Consider the following 25,497-nt stretch of genomic DNA (forward strand, 5'->3'; position numbering starts at 1 on the left):
AAGAATGTAAATGGTGCGGTTTTCTGTTAATGTTAATGTTCAGTTTTCTGTGTTTAATGTATTTACAGTAATGTTATGTCCAGCAGACAGCAGGTGGCGCTCCAGCATCATTTATGATCAGCAGCAAAAACTAGTGTAGAATTATAGTGCAAGTGTGTTTTTTTTGTTTGTTTGTTTTTCTGTTTGATTGATTGAACAATATGTCATGTACAAACAACATGGCAACCAAAATCCGTAATTACACTTTTATTACTTTTAAAGTCATGTTCTTCTATTGTAGTGCAAGTGTTTCGGCGCTACACTGTGACGTCACTGCTTTATAGAGTTCACGCTCGTGCACAATTATGCAGATTTTAAAATAAATGCTGTTGTTACTAACCTTATTGGCGACGTGTGTGTGTGTGTGTGTGTGTGTGTGTATGTGTGTATGTGTGTACACAGTGAGATTAAACACTCTGTAATAAATACTCAGGAGTGACACCGTTTAACTACAGTGTGAACGTGGTCTAACTGAATCGGATTTGATGTCAGAGGAAATGTTATTGATCCTTTATAGATCAGGAGACTTATGGAGTTCTTCTCTGTGGGTTTCATGACACGTTTGAAGGTGTTTCTCCAGAAATTCATTAGGAGAAATAAAAACAGCGAAACGAGTCAATCTTCATCCAGATTTAAGAGCAGCTCAGATCATTTGAGATCTGAGAGTTGATATTGATATTTTATTGCAGACTTCAGTACAGTTTGTTCTGAAAACAGTGATTAAGCAGTTTCATCCAGTAGTGGTGACCAGTCAAACAACTCCTAAAAGAGAGTATATAGTAACAAGTCTGTAACAATGTTTGTGGAGTAATTTGCCATCAGTGTATTATTTATTATCAAGTATCAAGATTTATCATCAAGTATGCAGATGATTCTGCTTTAGTGAGCCTTTACTGGATTTCTTGACTGGAGTGAGAATCAAATCTCCTCTTAAATGCCTCCAAAACTAAGGAGATGGTTATTGATTTTAGAGTGAGAGAGCAGAATATAACACATCCTACACTCATTAACGGGGAACAAATTCAGTTAGTAACAAATTATAAATACCTTGGTATAGTTTTGGATCATAAACTCAAATTAGACTGATTATGTAAGTGAGAATACACAACAGAGGTTGTGTATTTCTTAAAGAAACGACTGTCTTTAATGTCCATTTATGGAGCTTTTATTGAAAGCGTTTCTGTTTGAGTTGCTCATATGATAATGCGTCAGAGGCTCAGAAGAAATCACTAAGAGAAGTAGTAACAATGACAGGCAAACTGTTGGGAATTAAGTTAACAAGTATAGAGAGTATTCATAAAGAGAGAGTGCAGAATAAAGCTAACATTATTGTGAATGATACGAGGCATCCCTTATCTTATGCTTTTGAATTCCCGATGCATGAAAAACAGGTCCAAACTATCTTTCATCCCCCAAGAAATTAGATTTTTTTATTCTTCATCTAGTCTTGATTAATGGTCAGCTGATTTGGTTATCCTAAATTAGATTTATTTGCTTTAAATTATTGTTTGTATATGCCAACTGTCTGTTTTCTTAATAAAAACTGATCATATGTTGTTTTTGTGCTTATTGAGCTGCAATCTCTGATTTAAAGCTGCTTTTTTTTTTTTTTTTTTTTGTGTTTAAAGTATTATTTGGTGTCATAATGGTCACACTGTTTAAATTTCACATAAATAGCCAATAATGCATTTTAGTACAGGGATGTGTATGCAGATATTGTCAAAGTAAGTGTCGATAAATACCAGGTTACCCTGTGACAACTTACCCCATAGGGCCAGCGTGTGTTAAATGAACTTCGAAAATATTTTCAAAAATATATTTATTTCCTGGGAAATACCAGAGATGCTCAATAGCTTTTTATCTATGCAGAAATTACACCTATAAACCCGGTCCAAAAAATATTGACTGGAGTGAAAAGTGTGACAACTTGCCCCGTCCTCTTGATCTTGATCAAATTGGAATTAAAATCAGTTCTTGCAGTCTTCTAGTTTAAAGTTGCTCTCAAAGAAACACTGCTCATTTAAGATTTAAGATGAAAAAGATGATAAAATACTTACTGAAGTGTTGTGTTTAGTGTTATGTTTAATAAAGGGTTAGAAATATCACCTTCCGCTCTCGATTACTTTAACGACCTGAGATGCCCGTTTATTGGTTTCATTTAAGAAGTTAGAGAAGTTAAAGGGATGGTTATGTCATCATTTAATCACTCGCAAAAGAGTAATGTTGGTAACCAAACAGTTTCTGGTCCCCATTGAAAAAAATAATAAAATACAATGGAAGTTAATGGGGTCCAAAATATGTTCTTAAAAAGAAACTCATTTGGCAACAGTTTGAGGGTGAGTAAATAATGACAGCTTTTCCCTTTAACTAAAACAGTGAAACAACATTGGCAACAAATGAATCAATGAAATGCAAACTTTTAAATATAGCGCTTTGTTTTATATATACATATATTCATGAAGATGGCTAAAAAACACAATTTTCTTCAAGAGGAACTATTCTGCTCACTCATATTCCTAGTTAAATAGTATTTATGAGACAAAATGACCATAACAATAAATAAATTCATCATGTGTTTTTTTTTTTTTTTCACATACCAGTTGTACAAACAATAAATTATAAAATCAGTGCTGTGTATTTTCAGTGAAACGGCCATTTCCCATTGAGACGGTAGAACAGTACTGCATTTACATGGAGAAAAGAGATGAAATCTTGGAAACACATCAGTTCATTCAGTTGAAATGAATCACCTTAATCGACTTCAGCAGTTTTAAAGTCAACGCGCGTTTGCACTTCTGTAATGTGATGCATTTCCAGGGATATTCACTGAGAAAAAGCAATAATCTGAAAGATTATTATGACAATTTAGAATAAAGTCCCTGATGAATCGTTCAAAATAAGAGCGGGAACATGAGTTGAAGTAAACAGAGTCAATGCTGAATTCATGTTGACTTTCTGCTGGTCATAATAACACACACATATAAATCATACGTGTGATACTGAATGATTTGCATGAGCGTTTGCATATGTAAATAACACTGAGCTATGAAGCATGAAAACGTTGTTAATTCAGCTTCAGTGTTTCAAGGTTGAACTGAGGCGTAAAAGGATTTAAAGCAATGTTCTGCTCTCATGCTGTCCAACAACTTCAGTTTCAAAGACTGTGTTCACGGTAACACACTCACAATGGAGGTCTATGGGTTTGCATCAGAATACACATTAAAATACAAACTTAAACATAAAGCATGTTAAACATTTCTCCTGGTCTGTGCAAAGTTATATAATTCAACTCCTGAAATATCAGTTCATCAACCAAGAACAGAAGCATTAGGGGCCATTCACACACAAAAAAGGGCTTTTACATTTAAAGACGCAAGAAGAAACACACGTTTACATGGAAAACAATGGAAGAAAAACAGGTTCAAATAACACATTTACACAACCTGTCCCATAGACGTCCATTCAAAGTGTTTTACTTTAGCTGTAGACTATGAAACCATATTTACTGTGATAATCATGTGGTAACACTTTACAATAAGGTTATATTTAGTTAACAGCTTTAGCAATGAATAATAATTTGCAGTGTTTCCATCTCATGTGTTCGAGAATATCAGTAATAAAACTAAGTTTCTGCAATCTTTCTCTTTCTCCCTCCATCATAAACGAGTGTGTCTCGAGCGTCAGACGAAACACAGTAAGCGCTGTCATGTTCTCTGGCGTTCGGATGCTGGTGTTCGGGAACACACTCGTGTGTGAGACGCTTCTGGAGGGAATTAAACACACTTCTGATCACACACTTCGACTTTCAGAAACGCCAAACCAACATTAGAGATGCTGCGACGCCATTGGTCCACTGGATACTCCAGTTGTCCAATCACAGCCGACGCTGAGGCAAAGTCACATGAGTGCATTTTTAGAATTTATGTACATCTTTTTAAAATAAAATAAAAATCGTATTTGTTAATGCACTGTGAACTAACATGAACACTGCACGATTGTATTTTTTAGTAACTAAGATCATTAAATGCTGTAAAAAATGCATTGATAGTTAGTTAATGTTAACAAATGCGGCCTTATTGTAAAGTGTTGCAAACTTATTTTGAACCCAGAACATTCCTCTGAACAACACAGACGTGTAAACAGCGTTATTGCGAGTATTGAGGGCACACAGTGTCACACACACCTCGAGCCCTGAACTGAGAAAATTACACACACACATTTAAATCACAGAGCCATGTTTCCTTTTTCCATTGCAAAGAAGGGAAGCTCAGTTCATTGGGGGAGTTTAAGACTCAGAAACATCAGCTCAGACCCTGGAAATCAGCTCAATCTCAGTCTTCATTAAAAACCCTCTGAGATTGAGCGTTCCCGTTCCTGACCCCGGGGTTTTCTCGACCCTTAAAGCGACGTTCACACTGACAGTGATTCGCAAAACTACTTTACACAGTCATTTTCAGTGAGAGTTGAGCCAACCAATCTCAACTCAGTCCAGCTTCATGTAAATGAGCTGTGATGTCATGCGGTGACAGCCAATGGGAGCGCAGACTGACACAGTCGAGCAGGGCTGCACGATAATATGATAATCAGCATTATTTCGCTCAAAAATCATAATCGAGACTTGAATCACGACTGTTCTCAATTGCAAAATTTCATCAGAATAGGCAGATTTGGATAAATGCGTAATTGTAAAATGTATTGCACGTTCATGCAAGCACAAAATAATCATACGCAGGGTTTTGTTACGTTACGAACCTTAAAAAAGCTTCTCTCAAAAGCCAAAACAGTGAAATTCCTAATATTAATTCTAATAATTCAAAATTATGTTACCGTTATTCTATTAAAACAACAACAAAAAGATGTTGTATTGTCGCACAGAGGTTGCACATTTATTCAGCAACCACACGATTCATGTTTGGGTTTATAATATCGCAGATAATTATGATTAATTAATCAAAAGTAGCAGAAATCATGTTTAATCGTGCAGCCCTGTGGTCAACTCGAAATGGCGGTTACACTGTTTCGTAAAAATGTTTCTTTTAGTGTCCTTGTTACACATGTTACCTGTAATTACTGTAGTAATAACTATAAATTGTGCATAATTACATGCAATAACCCTAAACCAGACCCTAATCCTACCCCTATAGCAAGTACATGGAGTTACTTACTAATACTCAGTATTTAAATGCATAATTACTCACTTAAAAATGTAGGGCTAAAAATAACCCAACAGATTGACCCAATATGTGTAACAAATAACCCAATGTTTTTTACTGTGCACACTGTAACACGGACACCTTAAAATAAAGTGTAACCCAGTGTTTTAAGGTGACGTCGTTACAGCACACAAATAAGTACCGAGTAATAGTACTTACTCTAGGTTAGGGTTTGGTTTAGGGTTAGTTGCTTATAATTATGCATAATTTACAGTTATTAATATAGTAAGTACATGTAACTGAGTCACCTTAACATAAAGTGCTACCAGAATCAATATCAACATCAAATGGTAACACTTTACAATAAGGTTCCATTTGTTAACATTAGTTAACATAAATTAAAAATACTTCCTAAGCTTAATGTTATTCATAAAATCAAAAGTTGCATCTGAACTAACATGAATTAACTATTAACAGTTGTATTTTTATAAAATAAAATAAAATTAAAAAAACGCTAAAAAAAAGATGGGTTACACTTTATTTTAAGGTGTCATTGTTACAGTGTAATTATATTTTTAAGTACTGAGTAATATTTATTAACTTCATGTACTTACTATAGGATTAGGGTTTGGTTGAGGGTGAGTTGCATGTAATTATGCATAATTTACTGTTATTACTATGGTAAGTACATGTAACATATGTAACAAGGACACTATAAATATTGTTACAAATGTAGGCTACACTTTATTTTAAGCTGGCCTTATTACAGTGTAATTATGTAAATTATGCATAATTACATGCAACTAACCCTCAACCAAATCCTAATCCTACCCTAACTCTATAGTAAGTACATGAAGTTAATTAATATTACTCAGTACTTAAATGTATAATAACATTGTAACAATGACAAAGTGTAACCATAAAGTGTCACCCAAATGTATTGCTCATTGTTAGTTAATGCATTAGCTAAAGTTAACTAATGGACCTTATTGTAAAGTGTTACCCATCGAACACTACAGCGACTGCCAGTGTGAACTCGAGGGGCGTGTCATATGGGTCAGGGGCGTGGCTTTGTCAAGGGGGCGTGGCCACACGTTGCCACATTCGAGGCTAGAGCCAAAGCTCCTAGTCCGAGTCACAAAATTGCGAACACTATCAGAATCCACAGTGATTGTGTTTCGAGCACGAGTTATACGAACGCCACTGCATGTCCGTGAGCGTTCAGTGAAGTTTTTAATCCTCAGCACTTCTTAATCAGGCAGTGTTTGAAGGCCGACGGCCGTGTGCTGAGCGGGCAGTTCTTCACAAGCTTCCCGTGAGGGTCTTTACACTGAACCGTGCGACTTTGCCAACCCGTATTGCAAGTTCTGGAGCACGTCATCCACGGTCCCGTGACCCACCGCGGCCCCGTCGGACTCTCAGTCGGAAACTCGGTCGTAAACGTCATCAAATCCGCCGACGACAAAGCAGCAGCGGTGGGCGAAGCCACGTTGGAAATCCGAGGCGGAATCGGCGTTTTCCGAGGCATGAAGAAACTATAGCGGATGTCTAGTGGTTTCTTAGCATCCGTGGCCAGAATCTGCACCAGCAGGCTCTCCTGAAGGGCCCCGGGGCCCATGCTGTGAAGGGCCTCGTCCCGTTGACTCCAGCCGGTGTAGTTGAGGACCGAGCCGTTGAGGGGGACGATGGTCTCGGACGTGGAGATCATGAACTTCCCGTTCAGGAGGTATTCTCCACCGGGACGCCGGAGCGAGAGGTACGCCGTGTAGCGCGACTGGCCCTTCGCCTTGTACTGGCGGACCTTGAGGTGCGTCGAACCCTCGGGGACCTTCACCACATCCGTGTAGCCCTTACTGGAGGACAGAGAGGACGAGAAAATCAGGCGTTTGTTTTACAGTACACATATCTAAACATACCTAAAAATTGAGTGTTCATTGGAGGGTCCAAGACCACAGGACTTTTGAACCACGAATACACACAAAAATTTGAATGGATTCGAGAAGTTTTGTGGTAACTAATGCTTCCCTCACGGGTCAATTTGACCCCCTTAGGAATGAATGGAATGCGAGGAATGCTTCAGTTCACATAGGAAAACCTAAGAATGGTCAAAATTCTAACTAAAAATGCTAAAACTTTACCAAAAAAAATATTTTATAATGTCTACATGTGTATCTGAATGCATACTGAAGGGATACTGACTTTAGGACCCAGCGGAACGGCTCACTTAAGGAGCTATAAGGACATCTAGAGTCATGAAATATCATATTATATTATTTTTAGAGAGGACGACAGAATCATGTGTTTTGTTTTACAGTGCAAATATCTGAACATTCTTAAAGCAAGATACATTTACTAGAGAAGCAAAATGACTCGTTCTAGATAAAAGTGATCAAATTGAAGTGAGTTTAAAACATATCTGCCATTGAACTAGTTTCACTTTGAATTAAGTCTATTTTTCTGACCACATTAATAGAAATTAAGCACAAGCTCACTCATTTTTACTGGAGGACAGAGCGGACGACAAATCATGTGTTTTGTTTTACAGTGCAAATATCTGAACATTCTTAAATCAAGACACATTTACTAGAGAAGCAAAATTACTTCCCGATAAAACTGATAAAAATTAAGTGAAATATCTGAACTAGTTTCACTTTGAATTTAGTCTGTTTTTCTGACCACATAAATAGAAATTAAGCACACTTATTTTTGAAACATTTTTCTGAAAAGTATAGTGCTGTCAAATCGATTAATCGCGATTAATCACATCTAACATAAAATGTTGTGTTTATGTAATATATGTTTGTATATATACACACACAGACACGCACACACATATAATTTAGAAATAGATATAATAATACATATACACAAATATATTATATAAACACAAACTTTTTTGTTAGATGCGATTAATCACGATTAATTCAATTCTTTATAATTATTTGTATAGCACTTTTCATAAAACACATCGTTTCAAAGCAGCTTTACAGAAAATGCATGAGTCCACATTACAGTTTACAGTGATCTGTTATCAGAGGAAACTGTCTAAGTTATGTATTTCAGAAATGTACATATACAAAATCACAGTTAACTAAAAATGCATTAATTTAAACAGTGTAATAATTTAAGGCAGAAACAATGAGCTCATTGAAGTAATGATTACTTGTTTGTTAACCAATTTAATCAATTTGATTACACTTCTATTTGATTAATCAATTTGACAGAACTAAAAACAATGACTTTCCAACACAAACATCTAAACATTCTTAAATCAAGATATGGTCACTTGAAAAGCAAAATTACTTCAGATATTAAGTCTGTTTTTCCAATAAAAATGATCAAAATTAAGTGGCATTAAGTTTAAAACAAGAACAAATGTCGGTCCACGGGGTCAAAAAAATATCTTGTTTTCCTTTTGAATAAAGTTTATTTTTCTGACCCTTGTGGACAGATATTTTTAACATAAAGTCACTCAATTTGAATACATTTTTCATACTTTTTACTTTAATATCTTTTTTTGCTTCTCAAGCAAGAATGTTGTAAAAAAAAATATTATAATTTGCAATGTGATGTTTAATAATAAACATGTTTTTCATTTTGCATAAGTCAAACAAATGTTTTCAAACAAACATTCCAATCATAAATTCCAATCAATCAATCAATCAATCAATCAATCAATCAATCAATCAATCAATCAATCAATCAATCAATCAATCAATCAATCAATCAATCAATCAATCAATCAATCAATGCCATCTGGTTTAAAGGTTAGAGTTATGAAGTTACTTTTTCTCTCATTATTTTTGATAACAAATTTGCCTTAATTTTGTATCTGTGTTGTTTTGTTTCTGCAACACGTTTAAATCTCAGTGTTTCATAAAGATATCGAATATGTTTCTCCTCAAATTCCTCCGGATAATCAGAATTAGTCAGCGGTCGGAATCCAGTAAGAGTATTAAGATGAGAAATGTTTGAGTTCACACACAATGTTTGAGTTTGAGCACAGTTTGAGATCTCAAACTCTTTAGATGAATGATATTAATGGTGTATTCTTCTCAAGCAGCAGCGAAACTCTTCATTTGCTCTCCACTGAGATGCATTGCTATGTAGAAGAAACAGTTGAGCTGTATTGAGGTATGATTATGACCCTGGATCAGTAAGTTTTCCTCTTCTTTTTTTTTTAGAAAATGGGTGAGACGTGAGTGAAGATTTGGGAAAAGAAACAAGAGATTCCATGCAGGGATGAGTCACGATTTTTGGATATTCGATTAGTTTATTTAATTATAGAATATCGAATAGGTTGTGCGATTATTCTCTAAAATAAAATCTCCATGTTCTGGTGCTGATGCGGTGACGCGTTCATGTAACCAGAGACGCTGCCAATAACATACAGCTGTCACAAAGAACCGGCAAAAGTAATGATTATGAATGTGTCAAATATATCAATGAGACATTTTAATAGAATACCTAATGGAATAATATTGTTAAATTCGCTGATAATCGGGTGACCAGATCGCAAACCAGAATTTAAAGCCGACAAAGCTATGGGTTCACGCACAACTCTCTCATTCGTCGTGACCTTATAAGATTTAGTCTCGTCTCGTTTTGGTCAACGAAAATGAAGAGACATTTTAGCATAGTTTTTATTTTGTAAACCACATTTAGTCTCGTTTTTATTCGTCAACGATATTGCATTATACATGTATTTTAGTCATCGTCACACGACCAGCATTTACGTCTCGTCTCGTCTCGTTTTCGTCAGGTGATAACGGTTCGTTGACGACAATATTTCATCATAATTTTCGTTGACGAAAGCAACACTAGCTCCAGCTATACTCCAGGCTAGTTCACATTCGCCAAATCAACGTCCTCGTTCTGCGAACATTTTATGGTCGCCGGCAGGAAAGGAGGAAAAGAGCGAGCAATCCTGCGGGAACATCCGGAACCTCCTGTAAATGATCTGAAAGTCTGAACCGTACAGAAAATGCGTTCACACTAGAAACGAACCAAACCTGTTCAGTTTGATCCGGACCGAGACTACCTCTTTACGTCTGACCACATTTCGTCTGTTTGATCCAGATCGCGGTCCGAGAGAGGATTCACACCTGTAATTTTGATTCGGATCAAACTGAAAATCCGGATCAAACACGGTAGGTGTGAAAGGGCCCTTAGGATAGCGAAGTGAATGTGTGTGTTTTCTGACCTCTTCTTGGTGAAATTTCCCGCCACTTTGATGCAGCCGTTCCCGTCGCCGCCACACACACCACACTTGTCGAACTGAAGTTTGGAGCCGATGATCCCGTCACAGCCGGTGCGAACACACTTCCCTCTCACACACACCGAGCTGCTGTACGGCCGGCACTCCGTCCCGTCAACCACCTGCAGAAACACAACAACACTTGGTAACACTTTGGGCCCTATTTTAAGGGTCTAAGCTCATGGTCTAAAGCGCAGGGCACAAGTTCACTTAGGGTGTCCGATTCCACTTTTGCTAGTTTAACGACGGGAAAAATGGTCGGCGCTCCCGGCGCATGGGTTGTAAAAGGGTTGTCCCTATTCTCTTAATGAGTAATGGGTGTGTTTTGGGATTTACGTGCGTTAAACCAATCAGAGTCTCATCTCCCATTCCCTTTAAATGCCAGTTGCGCTCGCGTCATGGCGGATTCGCTATTTACATGATGGAATTTGATAGTGGAAAGACCGAACTATAGGCTCACATTACTAACGTGCTCTTCAAATAACAAATATATATATATATTGCGCCATTGACTTTAGACCAGGGTTCAGTTGGTCAACGGCTCAGTCTATTTCCTCAAAATAGCAACATGCCAACAATGCGCCAGAACACACCTCGTTCTCAGACCAGCCGCCCATGGGCGCAAATGCATTTGCTATTTAAACAACGTGGCGCAGGACGTGAAAATGATAACTGCGTCAGGCTGAAACTAGCAAAACACACTTGCGTCGCGCTTGGCGCTGCATTGCTCCGGGTGTAAGATAGGGCCCTTTATTTTACAGTGTCTTTGTTACAGATCTTACATATAGTTACTGTAGTAATAACTATAAAGTATGCAAACTTACATGCAACTAACCCTAAACCAACCCATTTTCCTAACCCTAACCCTATAGTAAGTACAAGTTAATTAAGTTAATTAATATTACTCAGTACATAAATGTATAATTACACTGTAACAAGGACACTTTAAGATAAAGTGCAACCCCAAACTCACTGTGATGTCTGCTGTTCATCTATGAAATCTCACATACTCAAGGTTTGATAAATATATCACTAACAAAAAGTACCAAAAGTACTACGGCAATACCATGTTATCTGATGTGTGTGTGTTCAGTGGTTATCTGATGTGTGTGTGTTCAGTGGTTATCTGATGTGTGTGTTCAGTGGTTATCTGATGTGTGTGTGTGTGTTCAGTGGTTATCTGATGTGTGTGTGTTCAGTGTTTATCTGATGTGTGTGTGTTCAGTAGTTATCTGATGTGTGTGTTCAGTGGTTATCTGATGTGTGTGTGTGTTCAGTGGTTATCTGATGTGTGTGTTCAGTGGTTATCTGATGTGTGTGTTCAGTGGGTGTTCAGTGGTTATCTGATGTGTGTTCAGTGGTTATCTGATGTGTGTTCAGTGGTTATCTGGTGTGTGTGTATGTTCAGTGGTTATCTGATGTGTGTGTTCAGTAGGTGTTCAGTGGTTATCTGATGTGTGTGTTCAGTGGGTGTTCAGTGGTTATCTGATGTGTGTTCAGTGGTTATCTGGTGTGTGTGTATGTTCAGTGGTTATCTGAAGTGTGTGTGCTCACCCTCTGTGCGAACACCACGTAGTATCCCGTTCCTTTGGCCCGGCATGTGAGTTTGCACATGTCTTTGGGAAGAACGCCGGCAAACTTCGGCACCCATTCCACGAAGGTCTTCACTCCTTTCGGGTCCGTCTGAGGGCCGTTACGCACCTCACACTGCTCCTGTCGGAAGCTCTTACCTGACACACACACACACACACCGTTTCAAACTCTCATCATCTAAAGCCTCACACTGAAGCTGATAGGATCACACACACACACACACACGGTTTTGCAGTGCATGACCCGACACTCACGTTAAAAGAACGTGAAACACTAAATGATGTTTCTGGAAGACTCCACATGGGAAGTAAAACACTTTGTATATTAGGCCGGGAATGGAATTGTTTTATATATATATATATATATATATTAATTTTATTTATTTAAAGGGTAACTCGCCAAAATGCAACCTAGGGTCTTTTTGTTAATCTACCCGAGGCAAATATTCGTTTAAAAGCATAATTAGAATGGAAACGCCACTTTTAAGTTTGACCGTATTTTCGTTTTAGGTTAAAATGCCTTGTGAATGGGAGTGAATGGGGCACTTTTATGATAGCATAAAAAATTGCTATTTTTAAAACACTAAGAAGGCTCGACACAACATGAAACTGTGCTGGAAGTGTCACCAGAGGCTCTACACATGAACTCCAGCATTGAGAACAGTGTTTGTGTTCACAGAGTTTACTAAAAAGAAAGATTTTGAACATCTCACTGTCTCTGTGTCCACCGGCATTATGACAGACAAAAATAGTCGATCTCCGAATGCACCGTAACAGGGAGGAGAGTAAAGATGGAAAGCTCCTAAAGCTTAGTTCCATATAAATTCACGGATAATTTGTTGTTTTCTCGTTAGTGAAAATCAATATTGACCTTGTATTTGAAAAAGGATCCTCATATAAGAAACAATACTAAAATTCAGTGTCAGTTCATTCGCATTCGGAGATTAACTATTTTTGACTGACAAAATGCTGGAGTTCATGTGTAGAGCCTCTGGTGACACTTCCAGCACAGTTTCATGTTGTGTCGAGCCTTCTTAGTGTTTTAAAAATAGTGATTTTTGACGCTATCATAAAAGTGCCCCATTCACTCCCATTCACAAGGCATTTTGACCGAAAACGAAAATACGGTCAAACTTAAAAGTGGCATTTCCATTCTAATTATGCTTTTACACGAAAGTTTGACTCGGGTAGATTAACAAAAAGAGCCTAGGTTGCATTTTGGCGAGAGTTACCCTTTAATTAATTTCATTTATTAAATTTTTTTAAATGAACAAAATTTTTATAGTTTCTTATTAACAATTAAAACAGTATTATTAAATATATAATGATTATTATTTATTAAGTTAATCTTTATTTAAGTGCTATATATAATTTTAATGAGCTCAAATTAATTCAAGGAATATATAGGGTATACTCTTAATTTTTTATAATAATTGTATTTAAAAAAAAATATATATATAACTCATTTTTAAATAATTGTTGAATTGTTTTATAAGTTTATTTAAATATTATAAATATACGTTTTTTGTTATCATTACTGTTATTGTTTTTATTTTTTTATTTGTAATTATTAAGTTAATTTTATTAAAGTGTAATGACCATAATTACTATAGAGTATGAGTTAAAAAGCTTATCTTTAAAAAAATTCATGTCAGACCACAGGACAATTAAAATGTACTAGTGATTAAATTGCTGAACAGATACAGTGATGATTTACAGCATCTTTGCATTATACAGTCACATACAATTACTTAAAATCTCGATACGGATTAAAAAACATCAACTACCTATTTATTATAATTTTTCTTGACTCTGTCATATTGTATAAAACTAATTTCTATGCATTCTGCTTTGATTGCTGTATCTATAAGTCATCTTTTTTTAAATTTACACTTACATTTAATCATTTAGCAGACGCTTTTATCCAAAACGACTTACAAATGAGGAGAACAATAGAAGCAATCAGACACTATACAAGTATACAAGTTCTGTAACAAGTCTCAGTTATTCTAGCACAGTTCACATAGCAAGTTTTATTTTTTTTAAATCAGAAAAACAAAACAAATAGAATAGAATAGAATAAAAAAGGTAAGTGCTAGTATTAATTGTTCAGGTGAACATTCATTTTAACATTAACAAAAAGTGTGTGTAAAATCACGATAATTTTTTACAGTGAAAGCACAGCTGCCGTTTTTTTTTTTTTACCGTAAATTTACTGGAATTATTTTAACAGTGAGTGTGTGTATGCCAGTGTGTGTGTGTGATGACACTCACTGGCTGAAGGGCACGGCGTGACGCTACAGGACCTGTACACGGCTCTCTTCCCGGTGCAGTAGCGTCCGTTGTTTCGGGGAGGAGGATTGTTGCAGAGACGATTGGCAAACTGGACTCCGCCGCCACACGAACGGGAACACGAACCCCACGGCCCCCAGGAGCTCCAGCTGCCGTGGTTAGACGTCTGCCGAGAGAGAGAGTTCATGAGACATCAACGATGGGAGACAATCAGACGTAAACTGAAAGAGAATTATCGTGATTTTAACGGTAAAAATGCTACCATGAAAAACTGTTAATTGGTTAACAGAAAGTTTCCGTACTATATACGGTAAATAACTGTGATAGATCTAACTGTACATTTAATGTAATTTTACAGTAAAATACCATTAAATTTATCTTTAACGTTTTTGAAAGTGAAAAAGAACAAGGCATTGTATAATTTACAGTGAAAACCCGTAAATTGACAATTCCCTGCGTGACACTTCACAATTGATGTATTTTTCTTGAAATTACTATTACTTTCTTGAAGTTTCTTCATAGTTTTTTCTAATCAGTTATGTACATTAGGGTTTTATGTTACATTTAATGTTTTTAAATTAATGTTTAGTGCCTTTTTGCCATGATGGTGTTCAGTGAGTGTGTGAATGACACTGTGCAGCTTCTATATATTACTATTAACTTTCTTGTGGAAAAGCTGCTTGTGATGAGCTTTGATTGATCATGTGACTCATCTCCACTGTGATTGGTGGTTGTCAGTGTATGGTACAAAACAGATATTAGTACTTCAATAGGTCGGTAAATTAACATTATATCAGATAATGAAATATGTTTTTTTTTACTGTAAATTTAAGTTAAGTTTGTAAAACCTCAAATGTTGCTACCATATTTTTTACGGTAGATTTTTACCGATTTTTTACCGTAAATTTTACGGATTTTTATTTTATTTTTTCCAGCTAACAGGGAATGTTCTGAACAAACATACTTCCAGTAACAATAATATAATGTTCCTTCAATGTTATCTGGTCTTTAACCCTTAAACTTCGGGTCTTTAGTGACCCTGGATGTCATTCTTTACCCATTTTTTACAGTTAGACATCATGAGCCTTCTTAGTATTCCTCAAACCAATCATTAAACAATATAACAAGAAAAAAAAGAGCATGTTTTCTAATTATTTTTGGTAAAAACTGTATAGGGTCACTAGAGGAGCAATGAATGTAATAGTGTGAGTCAACAATAATTGAATCTCTGAAGACTCAGTAAGTGCAATTCACACATTTTCCTCGAGGTAATGTCAGATACACGATGATGATGAAGTTTGACTCATAATAAAACAGAAGAACACACTAGTATCATCAGCAACACTTGAAGTGTCTCAGCGATTTACAGCAGAGCAATTACTCAAATATTAATGTCACTGTCAGTTGATGGTGGATCTGGTGAAGAAGTTGCCAGATCTAAATACTGCTTTTGAAGACGTTGAAAACGACAGTTATGAGAATATGGAGATGCTAAATCTGGGGAAATGAGCGATTATGGGAAAAATATCTGCTCAAATTTAACCCTTAGCCTACAAGTTCCAAAAGGTAACGAAATATGCTTTATTTTATTCTTTCGTAATTGCTATTAAAATATCAGTAGAGTTTCATACTATAGCGGTGTTTAACGTTAGATAAAGATCCGGACGCTAAAGACCCGAACATGTAATAATGATTGGCGAAACATTCATGCATTTAAGGGTTAATAATGTTCTTAGCACCAAAACATTTATACATCATTCATGGAACGTTCTTTTCATGTTTTTTTAAAATGTTACTATTTGTTTCGGAATGTTCCGAGAACATTTAAAAGTAACGTTCTCATAATGATTGAGAATGACAAACTGGAATGTTTCCTTAACGTTCGCATAAGCAAGAAAAAAACATGTTTAAAACTGGATGATTCAAATATTTGGAGAACATTCATAAATAATTTTTTCATAACTCAATGGTAACATTAGCAATACGTTCTTAAAGCATATTTTTGTTAGCTGGGCTGTTCTTTAACATCTTGTGTAACATCTGAAGAATTCAGTGACATGAATGGGCAAAAATGGGACAGAAGCGAGTGTTTTTTGAGCACATCCATTCACCGACCTGCAATAAACAAGCCAAAAAAACACCCGACATGAGCAAGAGACCTGAACACTGGACATTCAGCGAGAGGAAGGGTGTGTGAAACACTGAGCAGAACCGCGTTTCCAACAAACAAACACGCATGCATGAGGAGACGCGCTCACACAACGGGAGCATTCTTCATCCGGACCAAAACGAGTCCTCAAAACACTTAATGACCTCTGAGTCTCGGATAAAAATACCCGGGCCGGCAAGGAGAGAGGATGGGAAATTCCTGCCGGTTAAATGTGTTTGATACTAATCTAGTTAACGCAGAACAGCCTGACACACGTGTTTAGAGAGACGTGCGGGTCAGGAGGGGCGAACGACGGCTGTGTGAATCAAATTAATCTTTTTATTCAGCGAGGACGCATTAAATTGATCAAAAGTGACATTTATAATGTTACAAACGATTATATTTCAAATAAATGCTGTTCTTTTGAACTTTCTATTCATCAAAGAATCCTGAGAAAATAAAATGTGTCACGGTTCATCTAGACAAACTTGTTGGCTTGAGAAAGAAGTGAGAAAGAAAAAACTTGAAGTTTGAAGCAGTTTTAAGTTTGAAATAATGTCTAAAGCTTGTAGTTTGGAGGCTTTTTAAGTTCTTTTAAGTTCACCTCTGAGCTCTGGTCTTACTGAGTAATGTTTATTTACATGCACAAGCTATTTCAAAACTATTTTGATAGACTTCTCTGACTATTACCAACCTTTCACCATCATTAAAACAAAACCACAAGCTGTTTTTGTGTCAGATTTTTTGTGTCAGAGACTTTTTATGCATAATTAATAAGGGATGTGTCACTTTAGTGGCATTGCATAGGTTGTAATTTTTGCGTTAAATGTGCAAAAGTTCTAGCCTGGTTCAACCAGACTCTCGTACATTTCATTTGTACAGAGAGTCTGGCCTCTCTCCATTGACAAGCGTTAACTTCCTTGTAGGCGGGTATTCTGTTGAAGTTTAAAACTATTGGATCTGCCCAGAGTCACTCTGGATCTGCCATAACCAATCGCTAACCTTTGGTCGTGACGTAACCCTACAACTCAAACTAACGCACAACATCAACGTCATCGTTCTCAGCCACTCTCTCTGTTCGCTGATTGGGCCGCCAAAAATTTGGCCGGAGAAAACCAAAGATTACACCACAATCCCAGACGTAGTACTGAAGGGAAATAAAATTGAGCGGAAGTACGCAGGAGGGCGGGACACATTTAAATATGTAATTTTGGTGATCAAAGATGAGTTTTAAAGGGGTGGTTGATTATGATTTCACTTTTCTAACTTTAGTTAGTGTGTAATGTTGCTGTTTGAGCATAAACAACATCTGCAAAGTTACAACGCTCAAAGTTCAGAGCAAAGGGAGAGATTTGATTTTATGCATGTGTGTGTGAGGTAAAAGGACAAAAGCTCTTGTAGCTCCGCCCCCTGTGCCGGGAGCAGCAGCTCATTTGCATTTAAAGGAACAGACACAAAACGGTGCGTTTTTGCTCACCCTCAAAAATGGACAATTTTAACATGCTATATAAAAATATCTGTGGGGTATTTTGAGCTAAAACTTCACACACACACTCTGGGGACATCAGAGACTTATTTTACATCTTGTGAAAAGGGCATTATACCACCCCTTTAAGGGATAAAATTATTGAGGGGGACTTAAAAAAATCATCAAGACAAACTTTGTTGGCTTCAGAAAGTAGTTTAAAAAAGTTTTAAAGTTTTAAAAGCTTGGAGTTTGAAGCAGTTTTAAGTTTGAAATACTGTTTAAAGCTTGGAGTTTTAAGTTCTTTTAAGTCCACCTCTGAGCTCTGGTCTTACCGAGTAGTGTCTCTTCCGGGTCTTGTCCACACATTTCCCCTGTAGACAGATTCTTCCCTTCCCGCACGGCGTTCCTTCAACAGCGGGCAGTTTTTTGGTCAGACACACCATCTGGCCCTTCCTGATGACGGCGCACCACAGGCGTGCACACACGTCCATGCCGGGACACACGGTGTACTCGAGCCCGAAGGCCAATCGGCACTGCTGAACGGCATCGTAACTCTGACCTGGAAGTTCCTCAGGACCCAGGAGAGGCAGACGAGGGACATCCAGCAAACACTCGGCTACACACACACACACACCACAAGAGGAAGATGTCAAGACGTCAGTGGAGAAAAGATAAAACTGTGTGCATGTCCAATACAGGTCAATATGGTGATTTTCATTATATATCTACATGAAATCGGTAAGTTTTGAAAGAAGTCTGTATTTATTTACCCAAAAATACAGTAAAAATTGTGAAATATTATTACAATTTAAAATAGCTGTTTTTTTTGTGTGAATATATTGTAAAATGTAATTTATTCCTGCGAGCAAAGTCGAATTTTCAGCATCATTACTCCAGTCTTCAGTGTCACACGATCCTTCAGAAATCAATAATAGCAATGTAATTGTAATTGGCCACATAACCATTACATATTTAAAATTTTGAAATACTAAAATCACAAACTGAAACAAAGCTAAAACTGAAATAAAATTATTATTTTTTAAACTAAAATGAATAAAAATGACAAAAGCACATAAAAAAAAAAAATTTAAAACACAAACAAAATGACTAAAAATAATTTAAAATGAAAACTGAATAAATAAACATAAACGCTAGATTCAAAAAGTTCATAAAAACAATAATAATACATAAAAAATACTTAATTAAGACTGGACAAGCTCAAAATCAATACTGACCAACATAAAGTTGGAAGTTAAACATGAAATGCAATTTGCAACCCATTTAAGTAAAATAATGTGTCATGATCTCCAGATTATTTCTGCATAAGCAGAATCAGAAAATCAAGAGCCATGAAATCACACAGGCCAATTTGGAATCTGATCCTATCGAATTGTAACCATTACCATGATATTTTACAATGTTTTTGAGAAAAGCAACATTAAATTGAGTCACAGTGGTTTCTCACCGTTGCCGTCGTCGAAGAAGTCTGTGATGGTGGCGGATGTGCATCGGCTCCAGGGTTTGGACGCGTCAATGGAGGTCAAGATGGAGGACATCAGACGCTTGTCCTCGTTTGAGCCGAAGCGTTCCTCGCAGAACTTGGAGTCATCGTGGGACAGACCCAGCAGATGCCCTGGGCACACACACAGGAAGTGATGTCATCAAGGTGTTTGTGCGTGCAGGTCAAGTGAAGCCAAAGCGCCTCGATCGCCCCCCGGTGGCTGGTCCCAGTATAGCTCATAAACCCAGAGTCTCGACCGCCCCCCGGTGGCTGGTCCCAGTATAGCTCATAAACCCAGAGTCTCGATCGCCCCCCGGTGGCTGGTCCCAGTATAGCTCATAAACCCAGAGTCTCGACCGCCCCCCGGTGGCTGGTCCCAGTATAGCTCATAAACCCAGAGTCTCGACTGCCCCCCGGTGGCTGGTCCCAGTATAGCTCATAAACCCAGAGTCTCGATCGCCCCCCGGTGGCTAGTCCCAGTATAGCTCATAAACCAAGAGTCTCGATCACCCCCCGGTGGCTGGTCCCAGTATAGCTCATAAACCCAGTCTCGATCGCCCCCCGGTGGCTGGTCCCAGTATAGCTCATAAACCCAGAGTCTCGACCACCCCCCTGTGGCTGGTCCCAGTATAGCTCATAAACCCAGTGTCTCAACCGCCCCCCGGTGGCTGATCCCAGTACAGCTCATAAACCCAGAGTCTCGACCGCCCCCCGGTGGCTGGTCCCAGTATAGCTCATAAACCCACAGTCTCGACCGCCCCCCGGTGGCTGGTCCCAGTATAGCTCATAAACCCAGAGTCTCGACCGCCCCCCGGTGGCTGGTCCCAGTATAGCTCATAAACCCAGAGTCTCGATCACCCCCCCGGTGGTTGGTCCCGGTATAGCTCATAAACCCAGAGTCTCGACCGCCCCCCTGTGGCTGGTTCCAGTATAGCTCATAAATCCAGAGTCTCGACCGCCCCCCCGGTGGCTGGTCCCAGTATAGCTCATAAACCCTGAGTCTCGACCGCCCCCCGGTGGCTGGTCCCAGTATAGCTCATAAACCCAGAGTATCGATCACCCCCCGGTGGCTGGTCCCGGTATAGCTCATAAACCCAGAGTCTCGACCGCCCCCCGGTGGCTGGTCCCAATATAGCTCATAAATGTATCATCTCCATGTAGTCTAATGGGACGTGATTGAACTAAACAATCAAATTACACTTCAAATACAGTTTATCCAAAGATGTTTTCTGTCATTTTAGGTAGTTTTATTATGCTGATGTAAGTTAAAGCGTTCGTTTTTTAAAATAAGTTTGGTCTTGACAGCTTCTCTAAACGAAGTCACTGAGGCACCAACAGACTTTTTGGGGATTTTCGGGAGGAGATTGGAGTCCATAACTGTTTATTTCACACTGACATAATTTTGAGTAACCGTTTCTGCGGGAGTGTGTGTGTGTGTGAGAGTGTGGGTGGGACCTTGGCTCCACACACACTCACTACTGCGCAGAATCAGGTCCCAAATCAGCGCAAGATGTCAGTGCCATATTAGGACTTTGGAGTGAAGGGCGTCGTCCATCTTTTTTTACAGTCTATGATGCAGGTGGATTGTTGATGTGTGTGTGTGTGTGTGTGTGTGTGTGTGTGTGTGTGTACCAATCTCGTGTGCCACGGTGAAGGCCGCGTGAAGGCCGTCGTCCTCGATGATTGCGCAGCTCCGCTCCGGAGAACATACGGTTCCCACGTCTGCCATGCCGAGAGTATCACACGAGTGATGACCGCACAGATCCTGAAAACACACACACTGGCTCATCAATACCAGTTCAACATATCAGACTGTGTGTGTGTGTGTGTGTGTGTGTGTGAGTGAGAGAGAGAGAGAGAGAGAGAGAGAGAGAGAGAGAGAGAGAGAGAGAAAGAGAGAGTGTGTGTGTGTGTGTGTGTGTGTGTGTGTGTGTGATGATTCGCCCACACCATTTCAAGATCTTTACTGTCATCTGTAATTAATATAATTAAATTCTTATTTTATCCATTCCTCTCAAAGACGGGGTAGAAGGACATTAGAAACAGTAAAATACAAGACAGTAAATATAAGAGAATACACAATAAGAGCAATAAACAGTAAGAACAATTAGAATACACAATACACAATAACACACAATTCAGTAAGATACAAATCACAATAGAGTCAATAGTCAAGTCTAGTCAAGTCACCTTCATTTATACAGCACTTTTAACAATATAGATGTTTCAAAGCAGCTTTACAGTGATAATAGGAAAATAAAATAACAGAGATTGTTTTGGCTTTACAGCAGCTCTAGAATAAAGTTATTGTCCAGATCTGTGTTAGTGAGCACTTCTCTTTTGCCTGAGATAATCCATCCACCTCACAGGTGTGGCATATCAAGATGCTGATTAGACAGCATGATTATTGCACAGGTGTGCCTTAGGCTGGCCACAATAGATCATAATCTGGATGGATTATCTCGGCAAAAGAGAAGTGCTCACTAACACAGATTTAGACAGATTTGTGAAAAAGAAAAACATAGAAAAAGTCTTAGATCTTTGAGTTCAGCTCATGAAAAATGGGGGCAAAAACAAAAGTGTTGCGTTTATAATTTTGTTCAGTGTATATGTATGCAGGTGCGTATTCCTTCTTTACAAATTGACATCGCCCAAATGACTTGTCCGGCCTGCAAAATACAGAATTTTTAGTCGTTTCTGCGTATCCATGCGGACTGGAATCATTTTGATAACGTTTTGACCGATTCGATTGGTCTTAGAGGCAAAGTTGCTCAGAATGAGGAGTTCTACCATATGGTATGAATGTCATGGGCATGTGCGAAAAAACATGTGATATACAATCCTTCACGCATGTGAAAAATGCAAAGACGCTGATTTCTTTTGAGTTTCTCACAGGCCTCAATGGCCGTGATTCAAACAGACACAGAGAGTTTCATTCCGATCCGCCTCCGTTAACCTCGTCTGACAGCCGCTCGAAATTCATTGCCACGTTTTTTGAGATATGCAAATGTCCTCAAAGGCAGTCTTGGCACCTTGGACAAAGACACCGCATGCCAATTTTCAAGTCAATAGGACTGACTATTGCGTAGCTATTGCCGTTTTCGTGTTTGTTTCATTTTATAGCGCCACCAAGTGGCCAATCACCGCATACTTTTTTACGCGACCACAGACCGAGCGAATACATAGGTGTATCGAGTTTGGTGAAATTATCTCATTCCCGTTTAAGAGGGATAGCCATTTTAGTAAAATCCCACTTCGAATTTTTTGGCGTCCCGTAGCAGACGTGAATCAAAATTTTGACTTTTAAAAATGATTGACAATCGGACTCCAGAGAATATTTCTGCACTGGTTTGATTTCGATCGGGCAGTAAAAACAAAATACCCAAAAATTTCACCAAGGATTCCAACAATATAAGACACTTGAGGCTGCGACGAACGGTTTAGGAGTTACGAGCCATAACGTACTTTTGATCACTGTAGCGCCACCATCAGGCCGATTGGGACGAGCTTTGGTGACAGTGTAGACGGTGTGAGTACTACCATCCCTCAAAGTTTCAACTCTCTACGACTTACGGTTTGGTCTGGCTGCTGTTTTAAAATGCATCCACTTTCCAAAAATACCACTTATAGTTGACCATGGAATATGTAGCAGGGATGAAATATCACAAACTGGCTTATTGCAAAAGTGAGATCCAAATACAGTACCATCTTTGACTGAGCCCTTCAGAACAACCCATTTTTTCAGAAATATTTGTAAACGCAGACTGTATGGATAGGTGCTTCATTTTATACACCTGTGGCAATTGGTCTGATTGAAATAATTAAGACGTGTGTCCCAAATACATTTTATTTTAGCTTTATTTCAATTAACGTATGGTTTCTAATAGTTTTAGTTATTAACAATAACAACACTGGTGCTCAACCTGGGATTTATAAGCATGACATTTCCAGTTGGACCAATGAAAAAACGTAAAGCCGTCAATCAGACTAAATCCGTCTGAAAATGTTTTACTTTAGCGTTTAATGCAACACTTTCAAAGCAGACCTTTACTTTATGTCCCTGAACACGTTTTCACGTTTATTGTTAGATGTGTTTGACTAACAAGCCTCACAGACATGCATGCAAATGTTCTCAAACACACTCAGACAGGTTGATTTCTCCCAGGCGTTGTGTGTGTTTACCCGTTAGTCCGAGTGTATGGAAACAGCCTGGACTCTGTTCTCAGATCCACATGAGAGAGAAAGCAGCTCTTCACACGGCAAACCACTCACATTAATAAAAGCTACACGCTGCGTGAGTGTGTGTGTGTGTGTGTGTGTGTGTACGGGTTCAGAGTGAAGTTTAGCTCATGACCTCAGCGGAGCGCATGTGTAATGTGTGATCAGGTGAGAGCTCAGGAACACAGCTCAGGTTCATATACTGCACTCCTGTCACTCACAAACCAAGTGTATAATTATAACAAACTCACATTTTATACTCACAAACCAAGTGAATAGAAATGATTACTCTCATTATGAGACTCTGAGTTTTCACAGAAAAACAACAGAGACGGGGGGAGAGAGAGAGAGAGCAACTTGATATGGACAGAGGAATTCCTGCCTAAGGGAATCAGGGAAATATGTCGGCCAAAGGAAGAGCCGGAAAACGAGGGAATTATTGAGGGAAAACGTCTCAAATGGAGAGTTGCATGTAAACATCAATGAAATAAGAGATTAAGCAAAACTCGCTCAATTTTGTTAGATTTATACTTTAAAGGATTCGTTCACTTCCACTGAGAAATGATCAAAACAGGTGCAAGGTGCCGGACTCTCTCGGGTCAGTTCAGAAGATTCGACTCGCACGCAAACGCAGGCGAACGCACACTGGAATGTTTATATCCCGACGGCTCTGGCGCTTGGCAAGCGTTCTGAACAAACATGTCGACAGCAGACAGACAGGAAGACATGATGGTGGAGACAGACGACTCTGGATATTTGATTCTGGAGCGCCGCGAGTTTCTGTCAGCTGGTTCTGATTTATAGGGCGTTGCAGGGTCGAGCACCGGGCTTGGGTTTGACTGATCTGGGGTCAGTTTGCATCCATCCCTCTGTGATCGTCATGGTTATGAGAGGAGCACTGATCTGAGTGAAAGAGTTTGGATTTTTATTTGGATCTTCAAAATCAGGCGTCTTAGGATGAAAAGTATTGTTACTCTAACCAGGATTATTATAGTTAACTAAAACCATAAACCATTTCCGTTACTTGAAATAAAACAAAAAAACGTTAACTAAAACTAGAAAGTTCGTCGAGATTAACATTTTAATGTTGGCTTGACAAAGCCATGCATCCTAGCATGTTTTTATCATGTTGTTAGCATGTCTTGGCATTTGTCTAGCTTTAGTTTGCATTTTCCTAGCATGTTTTAATAGTGACTGCTAGTATGAATTAGCATGTTGCCAGCATTATTAGCAATGTAGCTAGCATGAATCAGCATGCTACTAGCATGTATTACCAAATTGCTATTATGTTGCTATGTTTTAGCATGTTTACCAACATGTTTTGGCACATTGCTAGCATGTTTTAATACATTGCTAGTGTTTAAGCATGTTGCTAGCATGAATTAGCACATTGATAACATGATTTAGCATGCTCCTACAGGTATTAACAGGTTTGTTAGCATTAATTAACACATTGCTAACATTAATTGGCATGTTGCAAGCAGGATTTAACATGCTGCAAGCATTTTTTAACATGTTGCAAGCATGAGTTAGCATGTTTTACCACGTTGCTAGCACAATTAAGCATGCTGGTAGCATGAATTAGCACACTGCTAGCAAACGGTGTGAGACGAGTTAGATAATTGGTTAATAATAGTGATGCTTCGCTTTGCTAGCACCATTAATAATAAGCTTAAATAGCATTTCAGTATGTTGCATGATTGTCAATCAGACAAAATACTATTCAATATATAATCCATACCAACTGCGGCTCTTGTGTCAAAACAAATTCCTCATCCTACTGAGTTCCTCCGGAGAAGCCGGATCCGATCCCAGCCTGTTGCTAGCC

The 25,497-nt window shown here is 38.4% G+C and overlaps 1 protein-coding gene across 1 annotated transcript in view; it reads right to left on the reverse strand.

The window, feature by feature from the left end:
• Window positions 1-2,158: 2,158 nt before the first annotated feature.
• Window positions 2,159-25,497, reverse strand: part of adamts5 (ADAM metallopeptidase with thrombospondin type 1 motif, 5 (aggrecanase-2)) — a 29,070-nt gene continuing 5,731 nt past the window's right edge. Inside the window, exons 2-8 of the mRNA XM_084105089.1 lie at window positions 21,084-21,216; window positions 19,416-19,583; window positions 18,283-18,566; window positions 14,316-14,499; window positions 12,004-12,179; window positions 10,396-10,571; window positions 2,159-7,045 (exon numbers count right to left, since the gene is read on the reverse strand). Coding sequence (XP_083961215.1) covers window positions 6,433-7,045; window positions 10,396-10,571; window positions 12,004-12,179; window positions 14,316-14,499; window positions 18,283-18,566; window positions 19,416-19,583; window positions 21,084-21,216 — 1,734 coding nt within the window. The 3' untranslated portion in view covers window positions 2,159-6,432. The remainder of the gene's footprint in view (window positions 7,046-10,395; window positions 10,572-12,003; window positions 12,180-14,315; window positions 14,500-18,282; window positions 18,567-19,415; window positions 19,584-21,083; window positions 21,217-25,497) is intronic.

The sequence above is a fragment of the Abramis brama genome, assembly GCF_963993115.1.
Source record: "Abramis brama genome assembly, chromosome: 2".
Taxonomy (NCBI): domain Eukaryota; kingdom Metazoa; phylum Chordata; class Actinopteri; order Cypriniformes; family Leuciscidae; genus Abramis; species Abramis brama.